Below are 21,965 nucleotides of genomic sequence, written 5' to 3'. Positions count from 1 at the left end.
CGTATGTAGAGGTGGTGCGAGGACTGACCACCCAATTTAATCGCTGGCTTTTAGCTTCTGAGGTACATGAAATGGAAGATCTTAAGGAATTGGTTCTGTTAGAGCAGTTCAAAGATATTCTTCCAGACCGAGTAACTACTTACCTCAATGAGCATCAAGTTAGAAAGGTAAGAGAGGCTGCAGTGTTGGCCGATGAATACTACTTAACCCATAAAATGTATGGCTGGGGGCACAGGGAAGATCTATCTAGTAGTCGTCAGGTTAAAATGAGTGGCGAGGTTTTGATTCCAGGGTTAAAGTCCTCGTATGGTTGGAGGGATAAAGGGGATCAAAGTGGAACCTGTAACTATTGTCTAGGTAAGGGACACTGGAAGAACGAGTGTCCTGCACTCAGGTCACAGAACAAGGCTTCCCAAAATAGCCGGGGACCTAAGCCTGCAGCCCTTGCGGCTCGTGCCCACCAGATGGACAGGGAGAAGGCCCTGTCAGCTGTAAAACTCCATACTAACCCAAAACTAAATGCAGGAGAATGTGATCTGGGTTATGCACCTTATCTACATGAAGGTTATGTGTCTCTGCTGGGGAGTGACACACAAGTTCCGGTTAGGATACTGAGGGACACGGGTGCTTTAGAGTCCTTTGTTATTGAGTAGGTTCTTCCATTTTCTTCTGAAACTGACACAGGGAGTTGTGTGCTGTTTAAGGGAATGGGTATGCAACCGTTTTCGGCTCCTTCGCATCGTTTTTTGATATCTTGTGCTTTAGTTAAGGGACAGGTGTCCATGGGAGTCCGGCCATCATTACCGGTTCCAGGAGTGGCGATCATCCTAGGTATTGATCTGGCTGGAAACAAAGTATGGCCTGATCTACGGCCTTCACTGGTAGTTTGTTCTACCCCGGTGGTGAGGGAACCGGTTGATCCAGAGTTATTTCCAGCATGTGCAGTAACCCGAGCACAGACTGTTAAAGAGAACAAATTTGACTATGTTGTGTCACTGCCTATTGTTCCTTTGTCTGTTTCTCGTAGTGATTTGATTAACCAGCAGCAAGCGGATCCATCTCTATCAGAGCTTCTCTCTCAGCTACGCCCATCGAGTGAAATGTCCAGTTCAGCCCACGGGTATTTCCTACAAGAGGGGGTGTTGGTAAGAAAATGGGTGCCTCAAGGTGAAAGGTTTTCTGATGAGGAAATATTTCAAATTGTAATACCTAGGCCCCTAAGAGCAGGTGTGTTGCAAACTGCCGATGATGATGTGGCAGGTCACCTGGGAGTAGAAAAAACATACAAAAGAGTGCTTCAGTATTTTTATTGGCCTCGATTAAAAAAGGATATTTCAGTTTACATCAAAACCTGTCACACGTGCCAGTTAACAGGTAAACCAAACCAAACTATCAAGCTTGTTCCGCTGTCACCTATTCCTGCAGTGTCCTCCCCATTTGAGCGTTTGTTGATAGACTGTGTAGGTCCTTTGCCAAAGTCTAAGAATGGGAGTTTGTACCTGCTGAGGGTGATGTGTCAATCCACCAGATACCCGGCTGCCTATTGTAAGGGAAATGTAACATGTGGTATACTTTGATTGATCAATATTGAATCTCTAACAAATGTCAATTTGATGTTGCTATTTCCTGTTGAACTGAATGAGTGTTATATGAATACTCCAGTCAAAGTAATCTAATTAGTCTGGATGTAAAGAACTACTTTGATGTCATGTGACTTTCTCACCCACAAATTCACCTAACAAAGACTTTAAAGCACGGGGGATTTATGGTGGTAGTAGACATTAAGACAGATGTTACACTCCAGGGGTCTGAGATAAAGCAGGGGACAGGATATACTTTCACCTATTTCCTGAATATCAAAGAGGCTGACCGATAAGTTTTGTTCCTATCTAGGAGGAGCTCTAAGATGTTTGAAGTGCTCCCTTTCTTGCATGTCATTAACTGTTTAACCACCCCCTCCCGAATGGGTGGGTTAGCCAAATGTATAAATACCAACCACTGTCTTCTGTCTGGGTGCATATGACAAACTCAACTCTGTTGTATGTACCATGCTCGAGCATTAAAAGTGTGACAATACTGTAAGAGAATTGTGTCTCGTTTCCTCCTGGCTAAAGTGGGATTGTAGAAATTGCCACAACACTATCCTTTGCGAAACATTACAGCAAAGTCTGTGGTGAAGGCGTTGAGTCAGTTTGTGTCAGTGTTCGGCATTCCTAAGATAATACAAACAGACCGGGTACAAATTTCACATCACAGCTGTTTGGGGAAGTGTTGAAGCAACTTCATGTGAGACATGCAACCTCTACTGCGTATCATCCACAAAGCCAGGGGGCTCTTGAGAGGTTCCATCAAACTCTAAAATCCTTGTTACGGTCGTACTGTACGGAGTTGAATCGAGATTGGGAAGAAGGGTTACCTTGGTTGCTGTTGGCTGCCAGGGAAGTTGTTCAGTCAAGTACAGGGTTTAGTCCAAATGATTTGGTTTTTGGATACAATGTCAGAGGCCCGCTAGCTGTCCTACGGGAGGACTGGGAGGTACCTGACCCCCCCGTTAACCTGTTGGATTACGTGAACGGTTTCAAGCGACGTCTTTTTGCGGTGGTTAGACTGGCCAAGAAAAAGTTGGCGGGGACACAAAAAAGAATGAAACGACTATATGATAGGCGAACAGAGACCCGGCTTTTTAGTCCAGGTGATCAGGTACTAGCTCTGTTGCCTGTGGTTACCTCTCCTTTTCCGGCTAAATTTGTGGGGCCCTGTACAGTTGTGCGGCAAGTGTCAGACCAGAATTATTTCATTTCCACCCCACATAGGAAAAGGTCCACTCAGCTTTGCCATATTAATCTTTTGAAACCTTATTTTTCTTGTACTTCGACAGGAGCAGTGGTCAAACCGGCAGCAGTGGCAGTTCCTTTTGAAGCAGCTGATTCTTCCCCAATCCGGGAGGATGAGAAGGCTGATGAAATTGATGTCACCTGTTGCATGACACAAGGCCGTTTGAAAAATTCAGAGGCTCTGAGTAAACTTGAGTCCTTAAATGGCCACCTCTCAGCAGAGAGAAAAGTTGAACTTTGTACTTTAATCAGATCATATTACAATCTTTTCTCGGATGTTCCTTCGCGGACACATCTGGTGAAGCATGATATTGAGGTGGGAGATTCTGCGCCTATCCGCCAACGTTTTTACAGGTCTTCCCTTGAAAAACGTGAGCAGTTAGAGTCCGAGGTCAAGTACATGTTGGAGCATGGCATTGCAGTACCCTCATATTCAAGTTGGGCCTCACCATGTTTGTTAGTTGCTAAACCAGATCAAACATTCAGACCTTGCACGGACTTCCGAAAAGTAAATGCTGTCACCAAGCCAGACATTTATCCCCTTCCTCGGATGGAGGATTGCGTGGACCAAGTGGGATCAGCACGGTTCGTCAGTAAATTCGATCTTCTAAAAGGTTATTGGCAAATTCCTCTGACACCACGGGCTCAAGAGATTGCATCCTTTATAACACCTACTGGGTTGTATTCGTACGTTCCAACGCCTAATGAACCGAGTGGTTTCTGGGCTGCGGGGGTGTGCCCTGTATTTAGATGATGTAGTGGTGTATAGTGAATCATGGCAGGAACATTTGCAGCACATTCGGGCGTTGTTTGATCGCTTGACCTGGGCGAACCTCACTGTAAACTTGGCCAAGTGTGAGTTTGCCAAAGCTACAGTAACATACCTTGGTAAAGTGGTTGGGCAGGGGGCGGTGTGCCCTGTTACAGCAAAGGTGGAGGCCATTGAGAAGTTTCCTTCTCCCACTACAAAGAAGGAGCTTGCAAGGTTTCTTGGTATGGTGGGTTATTATCGGGGGTTCTGTCCTAACTTTTCATCGGTTGTTGCTCCTTTGACGGACCTGATGAGCCCAAAGGTTAAATTCCAGTGGTCAGATCGGTGTCAGGAGGCCTTTAATGATGTGAAAACTTTGCTAACTTGTGCTCCTGTGCTTGCAGCTCCACAGTTGGAGAAACCTGTCCAGCTGAAAGTGGATGCCAGCAATTTGGGTGCTGGTGCTGTATTGTTGCAGCAAGATGCAACAGGGATTGAGAGGCCAGTCAGTTTTTTCTCTCGCAAGTTTAACTCTTACCAGTTAAATTACTCTGTTATAGAGAAAGAAGCTCTGGCATTAATTTGGGCCTTGCAGCACTTTGAGGTGTACATCGGTCAAGGATGTAGGCCTTTAGTCGTGTACACTGACCACAATCCTTTAACTTTTCTGCATTCGCTACAGAACCCAAACCAACGCTTAATGAGTTGGTGTTTGTTTTTACAGCCATACCATCTGGAGATGCATCATATTAAGGGTTCTGAAAATGTGATGGCTGATGCCTTATCAAGAGCCTTACCTTAAGGACATAAGCTGTTTGTCCCCTCCTTGTTTCCTTCTCCCAAAGCTTTAAAATTGCTGTCTAGGTACCAAGTTGCTGATTGGGAGTCTGTGAAAGGGGAGTAGGTACTCTAGCATTCCGGTAAGCAATTTAAAATTGGTATAACTTGTCATAGTTGTTATAATGTGGTGTAAAGTTATTGGTTTTGAGACTTCACTAGACTGAGGGACCTTTGCACTCCACCTATAGGAATCCTGTTCTTATGGGGGGGAATGTGACAACCCTGGAGTTGTCTGCTGTGCTTGTGTTCTGTTTCAGGATCCTGTAGGCGGAGTCAGCCTTCATCATCAGCAGTGATGTGGCGCACCTGGGGGACTACTATTTAAGAGACCTGCAGACTGGGCTCTGGTCTCTCTCACTCACCGGGTTGATCTCCACATGGACATGTGGAGGTGTTCTCGTTGTCTTTTGGTGTTTTGTAATAGTAGTTATGTAAAATAAATGCTATATCTTCAGAACTTGTGTTATTCAGGGTTTTCTTGTTGCACACCTGAGCCAAGGTGTAACAGTGGCGAGAGGAGAGTGGACTGCTTCTTTCCTTCAAAACACCAGTGCTGGGTAGTTTCAGCTCTTCTGGGAAGAAGCAGCTTTATGTCAGCTGTGTGAAGGTGCTGAACCATTACTCTCTGGCTGGAGTCAAGGAGATGAGGTGGACCGAGGAATTTGCTGCAGGCTACACCCCTGAAGGCAGGTGGAGGGTCCTGTATAAACCGCCTGTTGAAAAACGGGTGGGTGACCTCCAGTGGAGGATTATACATGGAGCTTTAGCTACAAACAGACACAGAGCTCACCTGGACCCGAGCGCTGGGGAGGGATGTGCTTTCTGTGGTGACAGGGAGACTCTAGACTTGTCTGACTTGTGGTGACTTGTCCTCGACTAGAGGGTTTATTTAAACAACTACAGCAGTGGGTGGAGGCTCTGGGGGAGAATTTTTCTCTCCCTTTCTTTGTTTTTGGGCCTAAATATAAAAAAAGAAACATAGAAACACTCATCCTGGTTAACTTCCTGAATGGGATCGCTAAACTGGCCACCTGGAAGAGCAGGAAGAACCAGATGTTGGGGGTAGGCTGGACTGATGTGGTGAAATGTTTTAAAGGCTTGGTAGCAACTCGCGTTAAAATAGAACACGCCTTCTACAGCCTGACCAGTAACCTGGAAGCTTTTACATCCCAGTGGGGGATCAGACAGGTTTTATGTTCCACAGAGGAGGACGGTTCACTGATCCTTCATTTTTCCGTGGGGGTGTCTGACATGTAGTTTTCTTGTGTAAAATATGATCTGAATGAAGTGTTATTTATTACGTTTATTTCATGAAATGATTTAAATAAAAGTTAACTTAAAAGTCAAAGTCTCTCGCTCTCTCTCTCTCTCTCTCTCTCTCTCTCTCGCTCTCTCTCCAGGTATCTCTGAAACCAGAGCTGCAGGATTCCGGCAACAACTATCATTATTAATAAATAATATTATTTTTGGTGCTATCATTAAAACATCTTTACATCCATAATTATCACTCTTATTGTTTTTCATTATAGCAACTTGCTCAAACCTGATGGTACACAACTGTTACTGGTCTCTCTCCCCTCTCTTATGAATAATTTTGAATTATATACTTAACTTTTTTTTCCCCCATACACTCATGTCAGCATGTCAACTATTTAATGCTGAGCAACTAACACCATCTTCAGAACCTAGTTCACATCTAAATATATGCTCAATAATTCAATTTGACATATTGCATTGCAGCAACAAAAATGAACATTGTGATTGTACTTTAATAAAGATGTGTTTCATTGTGGGAGGCAGAATTTAATAATGTGGGAGATCTCCAAAATCCCTTTGGCAATGTGACCTACTGCCTTCAAATTTTTTTAAAATCTTTGCATTGGGAAGGCAAAAGTTCATAATAACAGATTTAACTATATCAGCATGAAGTGATTCCTATTACTTTTTATTAGTTAAAAAAAAGAAAAGAACATGAGCATACAATTACATTTATCCAAAGCTCATGAAGCATGAGTTCAACAGAGAATAAAGGGGCAATTGGCTTAAAATGTTCTATAGCATTTTTGCATGAAGAAATAAGTGTTTCTCGCATTCTCATATGCCCCAAAAACATATGAGAATGCACTCTCTACCAACTGATAGAAGTCAACTTTTCAGTGACAGGTCGCTGTGAGGTTTCTCATCATGTGCAAGCATTAAAGGTCAGTTAGTGAAAGACAGGATGCCATCATTCAGTCCCGTGAAATGTTTGGCCAAGTTTTTTACAGTCATAGGAGGACCACAGACACCTGTGAAGATGTGAAGAGGATTTCAAGATATATATGTATCAGAGACCACTTACAGTACTTTTAACTTTCTACAAACTAATTAATCATTGTTACATATACAAACTGATGGCTGGGTGGAAAATTGGGGGCCCTATGCTAATTTCTGCCCCTTGACCCCCTTTTGTGTTAATCTAGCCCTGATTGTAGGACAGTGCCCACTTTTTGGTGAGATATTAATATGTATTCACATACCAGCAACTGGCAAGCAGCTCAGTGTCTCTTGAATTGTTTTTAAATATAATAATATATATTATTATACATGTACATATATTTAAATATAGGCCTATTATAACTATTACTATGACTTTTGAGTTTGTTAAAACAAACATTGAAATCACTTTTATATTGTATTTGCATTTGTATAATCTGTAAGTGGTTTAGTCTGGGCTAGTGAGCTCGTTCCTTGCTCACTAGCCCAGACTTTTTACATCACCACCGGTTGTGGTCTACGTGCATTTACGTTTAAGGAGAAACTCCTACGCAATTATCGACCAATAGAATAGCAAAGACTCGTGACGCCACTTCCTGATACGGTTGTTTTGCGGGAAGTTTGGTCGTGGTACAATTCAGCCTGCAGTCAGCGATAAACATCAAAGTGAAGGTGTGTGTGTTCATCTTTTCATTTAATGAAATGACTGTCTGCATTGAAAGTGTCGCAGAGATTCAGAAGCGTTTGTTATGAAATGTCGTCACGGAGCAGTTACAGTCAGATATCGATACTATCGAGACAGCGCAGTTAGCTCTGAAGCTAACGTCACTTGGGCCAATACCTAGCTAACGTAGCATTAGCCTTTACAGAGCTACCCTGACCGCAAACGCTTTTTTGTTTTAACGAAAGGCGGTTGATAAATCTGCTGTAAACACACTGGTCATATTAAAAGTGTGTATTGAATTCGTAAGCTGTACTTACTTTTAAGTCGCTGAGTGGATGTGGTTAGTTAACTCCGTTCGTAAATGAAAGCATCACACACGATACCACGTCCATTTGAAAGACTTAAGTTAGTCGTTAAGGCTGTAAGTGACGAAGTAGCACTGTAACACAGATGACGGTGCATTTCAGATGCCCCCCAAGGCCAAGGCTGCAGGGAAGCGAATCGCTCCAGCTAAGAGGAAACTGGCAGAGGAGTTCCCTCCAGGAGAAGTGTTGACTGACACCGGAAAGAAGGCCTGGAAACTAGGGACTCCAATCGGCCAGGGGGGATTTGGTCTCTTATATCTGGGTAAGAAAAGATGGGACACTGATGATCAAGTTCAAAAGCTGAACAATATATTCTAAAAGACATCTATTGATGATGTGACTACATTTGTATCCTCCATTTTCCCGTTTATTTCAGGCAAACGTAATGCCTGAACTCGGGACACAATCATTGATCATATTTAACCCACCTCTATCACCTCTGAAACCTGTTCATCAATAAACACAGCATCTTTTTTTTAATAATAGTAGCACAACTTTTTATATAATGTAATACTGTATTATGGAGAGACAAGCTGAAAATAATAGTTGATAATGCTTATGGGGGGCTTTCACTACAGATGATGTATGTTTGTTATAAAAGTAATGTATATCTAAACTTTTTTTTTCTGTCAGGCTTTTTTTTTGTCAGCATTCAACAATTGTATAATTTAAAGGGTTTATCCTCAAAGACTTTAAATAGTCAGTTTTGTTTAATTAATTAATGGCAGTTTTGTTTAATTGACAAAATGATATTGTCAATAAATAGAACAAACGTTTGGTTCTAACTTATAGTTGAGTCTGTGCTTAAAAAAAGCACACCATGTATCTAAGATATGAAACAGGATTCAGCTAAATGTGTTAACCTAAAAAATTTACCAAAATGAGACTGATATGTGTAAGTACTAGTTAATGATGAAATTTTCTTTTTCTCCAGCTGATGAAAATTTGGCAAAATCTGTGAGTGCTGATGCTCGCTATGTCATCAAAGTGGTAAGACTCTAAACATCCTGAAAGCATGAACTGATAAACCGTTGCTAAAAGTTTTTTTCTTTCATCCACATCAAATGTACACTTCCCACAACTCACTCCCTTAAGTGACTCTTGGTTTTCCCTGTTGTTTGCAGTAGTTTTCGTTTTATGATGTTTGCAAATCAGTTTTGAAATGTCTGATGTTTGTAAAAATTGGGGGGGAAAGCAAAAGTTGGTTGACTGGATACAGTGGATTTGCACTACATGGCCCCACAAGTGGTCAGATTGAAGATTTAGTATGTACTGTAATCAGAGTAAGTCATACCCTTACAGGAGTGTTTGATTTAGTTGAACCAGTGTGGCTGGCTAATGCTTTATAAAGATTAAAACCCATCAGAGTGAATGTGTGTGTGAATCCAGCAAACAGGCACTGAGCTGGAAGAGAAATCTCATTCAACTGCTAGGCTCCTAGTATTATACATTTTTAAGTCAGGGGATTTTTTATATAGTTAATGGTAACATCTAATCTAAATATAAAATGACATAAATTGAAATAAGTTTTCCATCAGTAGTTCCCTTTTTAATTACCAGTTATCTTTTAGAACTCTTATACATTAAGTCAACAGTAAGCTTCCCTGCCTTGTCTGTCGGTTTGTTACCTTTGGTATTCTACGATGTGCTCCCCATCATTGGCTCTACTTGCTCCTTATTAGTTGCTTTTTTGCCCCTGCCTCGTGTTATGGTTTTCAACAAGCACCAGACCACAGCCTGTCAATGTCAGTGAAAGACATCCACTCTCCACTGCTAAACATTTTAATGTCCTGAAGTGTAAAGTTTGGTACGATTTGAGATGCAATATGTTGGGTTGTTTTCTTCTATAACTCTGTCGCTCTAGTTTTTCGTTAACTTTTCCTTTCTTAATTTTCTCTCTATATATAACTCCCACTCCTGATGTTCTGCTGTGCATAGCTGCATTAGCCAAAACATTAACATGTGTGCTGCTGTCGGCTGCTACTCCTGTGCTCTGTGCTTTGTGCGTCAACCTTACCTGATCGGAATGTAACTCTCTTCCGGCCACATGTTTGCTCATGTGTTAGCTTTGCTGCATGCACTTCAATGTCAAGCACACTGTATCTTTGCAGTGTGCAAAGATGAGTCTTGTAAAATGTGACCTATAAATAATATATATTTAATGATATTCACATCAATGTGATGTATTGTTGGTTTGTTAGTATTTAAGTGCTTGATGAGCCCAAAAACAGACAAATATTCATTATTCAGGTTATTTTAGGGATCCACCGATATGAACATTCTTGGCCGATACCGATTTTTAAAACCACAATCTAGCCGATAGCCAATGTATTTTGTTGTTGTTGTTATTCATTCACCCTTTTGTGCCAGGAAAATAATTAAATAATTATTTAAAAAGCATTATTTAAAATTATTTCAGCCCTTTATCACTCTTATCTTTTAATAAGCACAAATTCAATCAGATTTATGAAACAATGTTTGATTTAACTAAACTTTATTTAACGGAGACATATTATGCCTATTTTATCACAGTTGATGTGGTTCCTTGGGGTCTTAATTGAATGTCTGTAACAATTTGGTCAAAATACAACAAGGGTAATTTAAAACAGCACCCTTTTTACCCTGTCTAAAACAGCCCTCCTCAGATTGACCTGTTTTGTGTACCAATAGTAACTCTTGCCGTTTACCCGCGCTTCATTGAATTTCTTCACTTTGACATGCAGAGCACTGGGCAGAAATCACATCGCGTCAACACCCACCGTGGGCCTTCGCGATGCTTTGTTTTAATTAAAATTTTGGATTCCCCTGGTACGCACCAGTTCTAAGTCAGCTGCTAGGTGCCAGCCAAGGCGCACCGCCCCTATTCCAATAGATTTCTATATCATTATATATATCACTAACCATATTTATTCACATATATAGCAACCCAATATACTGTTGTATTCAGTCTTTACAGTGTATCCATGTCCAGCCTTTACAAAAAGACATGAGATGATACATCTGTTGGTCTATGTAAGTACCAGTTAATGGTTGTTAAAATGAATGTAGACATAAATGTACTTTGTCTTTCGTCCACAGGAGCCCAGTGAAAATGGACCTCTGTTCTCAGAGCTCAAGTTTTACATGCGAGCTGCTAAGCCTGAGCTGAGTAAGCCAAATTATAATTCTTTATACACAAACACACACACACACACACACACACACACACACACATACACTTGTTTGTACTTCTATCTTATTGAGGACACTTATCGGTATAATCTATCCATAGCCCCTTTCCCTAACCTTAACCATCCATCTAAATGCCAAACCCAAACCTTACCCAAGTCTTAACTGTCTAACATCCCATTAATAAATGAGGAATGGCCCCAGTAATGTCCTCACTCGAAAAAGTCCTTACTTTCTAGGGTCTATGCTTAAAATAGTCCTCACAAATATTTAAGTACTCAGAACACACACACACACAGACCCCTGTTGAAGTTTAACATGACATTACATATCATTTAGCTGACGCGTTTATCCAAAGCGACTTCCAATAAGTGCATTCAACCATGAAGGTACAAACCCAGAATAGCAAGAATCATGTAAGTACAATTAGCTTTAAAAAAGCGAAATTACGAATGTTAGATTTAAGTGGAATATATAATTGCAGCTAACTTTTTCTTTCTTTATATATTTATTCTTATGAAAACACAAGTTGACGATTGTTATTAGACATCATCTTCTTTACCAAGGTTTAGTTGGAAGAGAAAGAACGCCAGTAAACCAAAGTTAGCCTTATAATAATAGTACAACAGTCTCTCACCACCAGGGCAAACAAATAAATGAAAGCTAACTTTCTTAATTAAAAAAGACAGTCTTGTAGAAGAGGCGTAGGGGAACCTACAGAGGAACGAAAGCATTTGGTGGAAGCGCTGTTGGCCCCGAGGCCACAGCTTTGCATTTTATTTAATAACAATCCAAATGTCAATCTCCCCTGACAATTAACTGTTATATTACTAAGGAACCAAAGGCTCATATTTTATTCATGTTGGAATCTCATGTTGTTGGTAAATATATTTGTCCCAGAAGTATATTAGCTTGCAGCCTCACTGCCCGGATCCCCCCACAGAAATTTACTATTATTACTGTAAGTAGCACAGCCATCACCCACTTACACCAGATACCTTGTACACAGGAAATGTCAGTAACCCCACTGATTTGATGGAGAGATTCAGTATTTTCTCTTGTCCTGCAGTCCAAAGTTGGATGAGATCTCACAAGCTGAAACATGTGGGAGTTCCCAGGTACTGGGGCTCAGGTCTGCATGAGAGAGGAGGGAAAAGGTAAGAAAATCTCACATAACCATTCCTGATCAAATTTCAGAAGTTAAATGTAAATGAGCCTCTTACTGTGCTGCTGTTTCACCAGATACAAAATATTCAGTTTTAACCCCAAAAATATTTCACAAAGTAGCCATGTATAAATGAGAAATCAAATACATTACATTACCATATGTCTACAATGTGAAATAAGATTTAATTTAGTTAAGTACTGGATGACAATAAACAAAGCCAAGAACTTTGTTTAGTAAAATAAATAACTTGATTGGTATATTAAACATGATTTCTCATTGTTAGTGAAACATTTGTAAGAAGTTGAAAACTGATCGTGAAGACTCTACTGCCATTCATTAACCATTAAAAAGGAGTCATCATGGTTTAATCATCCCAACAGTGAGCAGTGCAGTACTGCTTTTTTATCTGACACTTCACAAATATTAAACACATCCTCTTTGTGCTTCCCAGGTACAGATTCATGGTTATTGACAGGCTTGGCACAGACCTGCAGAAAAAGTTTGAAGAATGTGGAAAGAGGTTCCCCAGAAAACTGGTTCTGCAGCTTGGTCTTTGTCTGGTTGGTTATTCCATGATCAGATGTTTTCATTTTGCTTGAGCACTGCAAACGAGAGGGAACTGCATTAAAGGGTGGCACAAAACAGGTCAATGTAATTAAAGGTCAAAGGCCTCTTGGGACTATTCATTTGAAAAGGTGTTGTGCCTGCAAATGGCTAACACAGGAATGAACTCGCTATTTAATGATGACAACAAAGGTGTGTTGAACCAAACAAGGCGCGAATTTGATGTGCGCCGAGATTACATAAAAAGTCGATGCAATGTCGCCTCTAAATATGCGTCAAGAGCCCTAGGTGTCATTTGGGGGTTTGATGTTTCAAACGTGGCCGACGATCGAGTTGAAATATTTGAACTCGGACATCAAATTCGTGTGAGACGGTGACACGTCATTCAATCAGCGCTGAGAATTGTTTTTGCACTAGCCCAAGCTAGCGAGTGATCAAACCAGTCACTGCTCAGCCTCAAGTACCGCTGGATTGACTATCACCCAGAAAATGCTCCTGTAGGAGCCGGTGACCCTCGCTTAGCTGTGTGCTCTTCTGGATTTTTTTGGGGACCCACACACTACGGCGCTGGCTTCTCCGGCTCTTCCACAACCCCTTCACCAATCACCGCAGCAGTTGTAGTTACTTCCGCCAGTATTTCTCTCTCTCCTCTCCCGTTGGCTTCCCCCTGGTGTTTCCACAACATGTACAACACAGCAACTTGATAGCTTCAGCCAGTAATCCTCCTCTCTAAAATCATCACTCTGCACAGAATAGCCACAAGGGAAACAGTGTTGTTACCATTTACTGAAGTATTGGTTGTCAAACTCTATAGTTTCTTCCACATTACATTAATGAAAATAACTGTATTGAGTGATGAGTCCGTAAGCTTCACTGTCAGACAGTCAGTGAATTACTTTAAGGCATTGCTATGGTAACATTAGTCGTACTGTAACTAACCAATCAGAACAAGAGAAGATGCTTGCAAGCAGGATGCTCAGGTCACAGGACCGTCATCTGACACAAGTATGTCAAAGACTAGGACTGGGCGATAAGACTTCAGATCAATATTGCGATTTCAAACTTTTTCCACTATAACGATCTGTCAGGTTACGTCTCATGATGTTTTTTAAATACATGTCTCAAATTCTGGAGTGAATCAGACGAATACAAATCCAACTTCAAGACTTGTACGCGTCCTAATAACCTCTGTTGAGTGTTAAGTGAGCACAGATAAGCAGGGGAGTGAGGAGGGAGGACATGCGGTAGAGTAATATGGCACGGTAAAAGGTCCCCAGGCCACCGCTGCAAAATGAGCATAGCAGAAACTCAACAGTTCTTGAATGCAAGCATTAGAGAAAGTAATAACAGAATTAACCAACATGAGCAAAATTAAGTCTGTTAGTGGCTATGAATGTTGGTTTCGATACATTTTCGGTTAATTGCCCAGCCCTGTCGTAGACTGACACATTATTGTATTTTGAAGAGACAGAACTCCTCTATAGCTTTTTGATTGGCATCTTGAAATAGTAGGAGAGAAAGAGATAAAGTGACAATTGACAGCTCAAATTTCCTAAGAATAAGAATGTCCAAACTGTACAGATGTCATTCACACTTGGCTGAGATCCTGTCGCAATGCGAGCAGGACACATCCAGTCATGGTAGAGTAGATCCAATTACATTTCTTTGTGATGCTTTCTGTGTGTAACATGCCTCTTTCTTATAGATATACAGAACAAATGTTAATACCTTTTTTGTAAACACTAGAGAAACAAAATAACACACACCAAATACGTACTTTGCAATAACATTTCATAAAAAATATTTTGCTTTCTTTCTCTTGTTTAGCTGGATATTTTGGAGTATATCCATGAACATGAGTATGTGCATGCTGACATTAAAGCATCTAACCTCATGTTGAGCGACACTGATCCCAACCAGGTCAGTCAAAGCACAATGATTAAAATCACATTGGTTTTCCATTTAGGGGTAATGTTCTTCTGTATTTTCTAATGTCGGAAAACTAAGGCGCACCCCAGTTCTGTTCCATAAAGGCTGGGAGGTTAGACTTTGTTGAGGAGGCGCCTAGCAAACAAGGTGAGGGCAGGGTTATATAGGCTATTTAATTTGAAAATCATTAATATATAATTGTTGGTATTATTAAGGAGCGCTTTATACATTTTAAAAAGTTTTCCCTCTGGATTTAAATATTGTGCATGTTTGTAGTTATGCTGTTTCTGAAGCTTTACTGGAATGTCTGTTTGATTGTATTACAATATGATTCTTTATTAAAGCCAGTTACCAAGTGTAGGATATCACTATAATGCAAAAGGCTCGAATCATCTGCTGCTTCTGCTTTTGACTTTGTGTTGAGAGAATTTAAACATCCTGTCTATCTCTGACTAAAGATGAGACCATTGTTTAGTGTGATTCCCGGAATCCCTTCTAGATGTATTTGTGTAAATGTATTAGTGTTAAATGTGACTTTGCTCTTGGTTTGCATATGTCTGTATGCATGCCTGACTTTCTGTTTTTGTGAACTGGAGGTTTACTTAGTAGATTATGGGCTGGCGTACAGGTACTCTCCTGATGGTGTCCTCAAAGAGTACAAGGAAGACCCCAAGAGATGTCATGATGGTACCATTGAGTTCACGAGCATCGACGCCCATAAAGGAGCATGTAGGTATTAGGGTTATTAGTAGTTTAGTGTGCCCATTTATTGATAATACAGGCAAGGTAGCTAGATCTTTGATTGTATGAGGAAGGTCACATAGGTTTTAACATTCTTACCTCTACCTAGAAGCTGAATCTTGTAGTATTGTATGTCAGGTGTATCTCCTCAAAGTATAAGAAGTTTACGAAAAAGGTTTTATAGATCTGTACTGTTTTATATGTACACTACTGACCTGATGCCACTCACCACACAGCAATGCGATTAATATTCTAATTTTATTTTTGGAAAGAAGAAAATTTCCCCAAAATGTTTTGAATTTTTTAAGCTACAGTTGTATTACCCTAACTAACCCTAACCTCAAGATTTAGATCATGTGTTGGTGTTTACAGTTGAAAAACAGCATGTTTTTTCTCCAAAAATTGGCTTTGCTACTAATGTAAGGTCAAAAATGAAAGTGAAGATGGTGTACGCTGCTGCTGATTTGGTTCTTGCCTCCAGCTGCATGTAGGCGGAGCGACCTGGAGATCCTGTGCTACTGCATGGTTCAGTGGTTGTGTGGTCGGCTGCCCTGGGAGGACAAGCTGCAGGACCCCATCTACGTCAGAGACTCCAAACTTAGGTGAAAGAGTGGCACCTGCATTCACTACACACTCTCTCTCTCTGACTGGTTCTATTGTGTGCTGCAGTAGCAGGACCATTGTACATAAAAAAAGGTGGTTGAGATATTCATTTACATCATCAGCTGTGTGTGTTTGACCAGGCTTTTTTCAGGTGATAAATATTGAAATTATTATTGGCCAACTACCCTCAGCTGTGCAAATCAGCTCTCCCTGGCTCACCTGAAGGGGCTCATTGAGACGCCTCCACAAAAGTAGTTTTTAAAGGTTTCCATCTTTCTGTTTTACAGGTGTCGAGAAAACATCTCACAGTTTTTGAACAAGTGTTTCTCTGCTCAAGACAAGCCAGGTGACACAAACACACACACGCACACACATACAGACACACTGGAGGCAAGTACAAGATTGAGTGTAGCTCTGTCATAGCCATTAATAGAACAAGTAAAAAATCACTATTAATCAAATGAATGGCTCGGCAGTTAAGTACTGTTTGTTTTTCTGAGCTGTCTGTTTGTGTCTCTTCCAAGCTGATAACTCAACAGACAACTGGGTCAAACTCATACCCTAGCAGCATTAATCAGAAAAGCTTAAGACTGAAGCACCTCACCATACTCAACAAACATGCACAAACACACAAAGGCTTTAGTAATACTTAAGTAAACGACAACATTCATTTATCTGCAGCGTGATCTTATTATAATCTTTCAGACCTACTTGGTTCTCAATTGGATGATAATTCCAATAGCGCACACTGCAGTAAACACTGTTTGCTGTGGCTATAAATGGTGACTTTGAACATTTGTTGTCTTGCTGTAATGACAGTTTCCATTTTAATGTTGGCATTTTGACCTGCAGGCAGTTTGTCAGTTCAGGCAGAGGAGACATATACAAGCATCCCACCTCCTTCCTTCTGCTCTGTTGAGCACATCTGAACTGTTGGTTACATCTCCGTCTGTGTTTGTGTCAAATCTAAAAAGAAAAAAATTGACAACTATGCTTCGACTAGCCCTACACATTATGGCGAAGACGATGTTCAGACACAAACACATGAAGAGTAACATGAATAGAAAAATGTTCAGGGCCAGTCAGGGTTATTTACTTAGTCTTCCATAATTAATCATGCTCTAAAGAATTCACTAGCTAATTGGAAATTGGAAATGTGTTACAAATCAACACTAACTCTAAATCCACAGCCATCAAAATAGACAGAAAAGATCTAACAGACATACCGGAACTGTATGAGCGTGTCTATTGTTTCTGATACTGACGTAGAAGCAAGTAGCTAATAGTCAGATTTCAGTTTATAATGAACCAGTGCATCACTGTGTTGTTCTTTTGAGCTGCAGATGAAATTGAGAAGTTCATGGAGGAGATTAAATCCCTGGGATACAAAGACAAACCACCCTACGAGAAGCTGCGCTCCATCCTGCTGTGCGGACTGAAGGACATCCAGTGTAAAGATGATGGCAAGCTTAAGTTCGCTCCTGCCAACGGAGCTGTATCACTTCCTGCTCAGGTCAGCACACGCACACTGAGATAGACAACAACTTGGGTATAGGGAAAAATCTTTGACACAGGCATGTGGCTTGTTTACCATATTCAGCTCAAATGCGCACAGAAAAGTCATAAGACCTTCATAATACTTCATGATCAGAATTGTGACTTTTCCACAAACCGTGTAAACCATAGACTGTTTATAAAAGATGGACCTAGCTTCCAGCTCCAAGAGAAGAAGCCTATGAGAAGGTGCTTAAAAGTGTGCCACGCAGAGACCCAGCAGGGGCTAGCTCAGAGTGGCTTCAAACAATCTCTGGCTCCATAGAATGCCATAAAAAAAAAAAAAAATGCCAATTTCTCCCATCACATACTCATATACACGGTTGCTTGTGGTCTCGTTCGCTTATCAGAGATCTGGTGGCCCAACTGAATATAATATAATTGATTATATATGAGAGTGTGCATGTTACTGCTGTGACTTTTTACCAGATGTGCTCATTACAATCATGAGTAATAAAACCGAGTTTCAGAGATAACTTTATGCACATTAAACTACATTAATTAAAATTTCAACAAAAAATGAAATATAGTTAATGATCAAGGTAAACATGATCTTCACTGAAGCAAGAATAGTCTAGTGCTTAATATTTAGTAATTATAATTTACAGTAGAAATGTTAGAATTGAGAAAGCACAAAAGTTGTATTTTATATTAATCTTGCATCTCTTAATGCAGTCATCTTTACTTTAAGAGTAAACTCCAAAGACTGTAGGAACACTAGCTGCTCTTAGATTTGATATGTTTATAACAGTTTGTAGTTTAACAATCAGTCCAGAAGCAAATATTTCATCACAGTTCATGAAGCAGCTCATATCTGTTCTGACGTATCCAAGTTCTGCAGATTAAAACAGTGTTAAAAAATATATTACACACTATCAGCTCACTCACAGCTTAAACCAGGGGTGGGCAAACTTATTGACTCGCGGGCCACAATGGGTTCTAAAATTTGACAGAGGGGCAGGGCCAGGTCCAGATGGATGGAGTATTTTTGTGAACTAATATAAATTACATGGAAAAATCATTACATGAAATTTTGGCCTTTAACAAGTAGCAAAGAATTTATTTGCAAGGCAATTTAACAAATACTCAGCCAACCTCTGAGCTGTAGCCGCCCATTGTTGCGTTGACTGCTTGCTAGCGTAGTTAGCAAGCTTCGTAGCAAATTGAAGGATGATGTTGTTCTCTCTGCATATCAGGCATACAGCTTACGATTGGATTTCAGTGACAAAGTATTTTGTTGTCAACTCCGTGTTAAACAGTCGGCACTTATTGTCCACTTTTCGCTTCCTTGATCCGCTCATTGTACAGAAGGGCTCACAGGGCAATGCGAAAAAGTGAAGGGAGATCATGTGCTGTTTCAAGCCCTATAAACCACACTCCCGGTCAAATTTAATTAAGCAGACGCTTTTATCCAAAGCATATTACAATAAGTGCATTCAACCACGAGGGTAAAAACCCAGAACCACAAGAAGCAAGAAAGTCAAATTTCTTAAAAAATAGAGCAAAACTACAAAGTGCTATAAGTTAGTGCCATTCATGTGCTAATACATTTTTTGTTTAAATTGTTTTATATTAGGAAAAGTTCGCGGGCCGGATTAAAGAGCCCAACAACGTATGGCCCGCGGGCCGTACTTTGCCCATGTCTGGCTTAAACTCTGAAATATGTGGACACCACTGGCTTTTCACATTATTAAACATGAACTTTACCTCAGTTGATCAAAACTAACTGTGTTGGCAGCTAATTCTCGGCGCAGACAGGTGCTGTGGCGAGTAGCAGGTGTAGGTGGGCTGGTCTTTACACACCTCAAGTTTGAGATCAGAGGTCAGACCAAGCTCCTCCCTTCTATCCAAATATGCTAACCTCCCCCTCCACCAGGCTCCAAATAATCAAGATGGCGAAACACTCAGCTTCAAAACGGAAGTACAGAAACCAATTGTGACGTCATGCTAGGTTGCCACTTGGTTTGAACATTGAGGTGCGGAAAAGGTTGGTTCTTTGCCAAAGGAAACAAAGTTATCTTAACTACACTGTGCATTGTCCAATCAGCACCAATATTCCTTCACGTGATCATAGTCCAATCTTAAACAACTCCATATGTCAATATTAACCAAAGGGTCAAAGCGCCCACAATACTTATTTACTGTGGGATATCGGCACCAAAATTCTCACATTGATCAGGTGAACAGATCTATTAGTCTATATGTAGTGATAGCGTAGATACCTACTGTTCAGCGTGCAAATAAATTCCATTGTCTGGCCGTGACCAGCCGTCTGGACCTTCCTGTTAAATAAGGATGAGGAAATATCTTTATGTTTTTTATCGCACGGAACGCAGCCACTTTATTTGCCCTCCACAACAGCTGCAACATACAGGGGCGTGAGTACTGTTGGGCTGGAAACCAAGCTTATATAACAGTTAATGCCTGACTACTTTCAGCATTAGCTGTACTGTACTTCATTAGCCACAAGTACTCTCATTGCATATCCGCGTCACACCACAGTCCTCACCGTAACAACCAATTCACTTCTCTTTCCAACAACACCTAAGTGCAGTTGAACAAGTGATCTGGTGTTTTATAGGAAATGAAAAAAAAACAACATTTAACTCTTAACGGATCAAAATAAATGCTTTTAAATGAATCTAGTTACCGAGAGCAGGTGCAGCACCAAATGGTACATGACCAACTTGGGTATACGTTTTAATGTGGACGTATGGTATTCACATGGTCACCACCTAATTCTTTCCTCTTCTTACAGAAGATGGCCAAGAGAAAAAAAGCAGATGAGGAGAGTGAGACGGATGAAAGTTCCACAAAGAAAAAGAAAGTCGCAAAGAAAGAAGGTATGATCAGACATCATGTTGTCTATTTGCTGTTAATCTTGGACGCGCACAGTCAAGACATCAGAGTTAAAGCGACCGGAACAATCTGGAATCATGATCCAACATCATTGATTAATAACTCTATATATGTGATTATCAGTTTGTGTGTGAAGAGGGACAGAGACGAGCAGACGCGCTTTCACACTCTCTCTCACACACACACAAACTCCTCTGGAAACTCTTTCCTCAGATTATGACCCAACTCAGTGTTTTAACTTCATTGTTGCAGAAGAAGCAACGGCCCGTTTATCCAGTAACTCAATCTTAGATGGAACGCTAGAGTACCAGCCTTACAGAATGCAAATCTAAATCATGTACATCCCATCCAATTTACCACTTGGATCCATTTTTGTTAACAAAGCCAGAAAGACATTTTCATATATTGCTTTTGTTGTGTGATTTATTTTAGAATAATTTAATATTGTCTAATCCTAATGCTTTTTAAAGGGTGTATTTGCATTTTTATGCTATTATGATATGATATGTATTTGTTATCTTTGGAGTGAAATAGTCTTAAATTTACGACTTTGTGATAAGCCAAGACACAAGTTGAAATATATAAATTGTAAAAAGATGTCAGTTTTTTGTAATTAGTGTCTTTTTTTTTTTTTAAGTGAAAAAGGTGAAGAGTCCCAACAAGAATCCTAGACCAAGAAAGGTGCCCAACAGTGGAAAACAGGGTGACCCTAAATCCAGTCTTGTGGAGATGGGGACCCAGACCTCACCTGGACTAGCCAAAAAAACTAGAGGCAGACCCAAGAAAACCATCATCTAAACATAAACCAGTCTTTACTCCTCATTCCATCCTCTTAAAAATCTGTTTTGAGTTTTATATGCTTTGATCATTTCTATCTGTCATACACTGGTATTGGTTGATGTTTGATTTGTATTTTGTGTCTTTTGAAGTCAGAACCATTGTAATAAAGAAGAAATGAAATATTCCATCTTTTTTTTTTATTATGTAATGGAAAGAAAACTTAATTATGTTACCATGACCAGATATATCGAGATTAGTTATAATAATCATTAAGTGTGAGAGGGTATACTGTTTGGTGAAGAAAGTTCAAAAGAAGCCCTTTCCACAGTGGGGAGACCAAGGGGGCCTGAATTGTCAGCGAAACCTAAACTCATTGTTTATCAACCATTTTAAGCAAAGCCAAATACAACGTTTCATCTCACCATCTCACCTGTGAATATTGTCTTTACCTTGCTACTGCACCCCAGGCTACTGATTTTATTTTTCCTTTCTCTTTTTTCTTTATGAATCTTTTGAGGGTTGTCTTGTCAATATTTCTATCCCTTCCAGCTTTTCTTAAGGACCTCTTTCCTTGCATGACCTCAGCGGCTGCACTCTCCATCTCTGCGAGAGGTGTTTGGCCCCAGGTTGTCTTCCTGGTGTATAGTTTCTTGGCATGATGGCTTTTCTACAATGTTTGTTGTGGTGTTGTTCAATGTTACTTGGAATAGTTGATTGACATGTGGGTTTGACCAATGGGGAAGCCCTATGTTGGTGTGCTGGGGACCAATGGGATGAGGGAGTGAATGTGGGGTGCGGGGTTGAGAGACGGAAGCGGGAGCGGAATAAAACATGTCAACATCAGTACACAGTTATCTCACGCGCATTATTCAGCGAACTTGACATGGTG

General features: G+C 40.4%; 1 protein-coding gene across 2 annotated transcripts; it reads left to right on the top strand.

Annotated features, from left to right (window-relative positions):
• Positions 1–7,203: 7,203 nt before the first annotated feature.
• Positions 7,204–21,261, top strand: vrk1 (VRK serine/threonine kinase 1). 2 transcript variants are annotated; one of them, XM_062397682.1, is made up of 13 exons: positions 7,204–7,353; positions 7,813–7,972; positions 8,645–8,700; positions 10,789–10,858; positions 11,948–12,035; positions 12,498–12,606; positions 14,438–14,530; positions 15,136–15,268; positions 15,762–15,882; positions 16,171–16,229; positions 17,227–17,396; positions 20,199–20,280; positions 20,934–21,261. In XM_062397682.1, exons 2-13 carry the CDS (start codon positions 7,813–7,815, stop codon positions 21,092–21,094), a joined length of 1,302 nt encoding a protein of 433 aa, XP_062253666.1. In that variant the 5' UTR covers positions 7,204–7,353; the 3' UTR covers positions 21,095–21,261. The 2 variants fall into 2 exon arrangements, with proteins under 2 accessions (XP_062253666.1, XP_062253665.1); XM_062397681.1 differs by having other exon boundaries at positions 20,196–20,280.
• The last annotated feature ends 704 nt before the right edge of the window (positions 21,262–21,965 follow it).

The sequence above is a fragment of the Platichthys flesus genome, chromosome 10 (genome assembly GCF_949316205.1).
Source record: "Platichthys flesus chromosome 10, fPlaFle2.1, whole genome shotgun sequence".
Classification (NCBI taxonomy): Eukaryota; Metazoa; Chordata; class Actinopteri; order Pleuronectiformes; family Pleuronectidae; genus Platichthys; species Platichthys flesus.
This window is presented reverse-complemented; position numbering and strand designations above follow the sequence as displayed.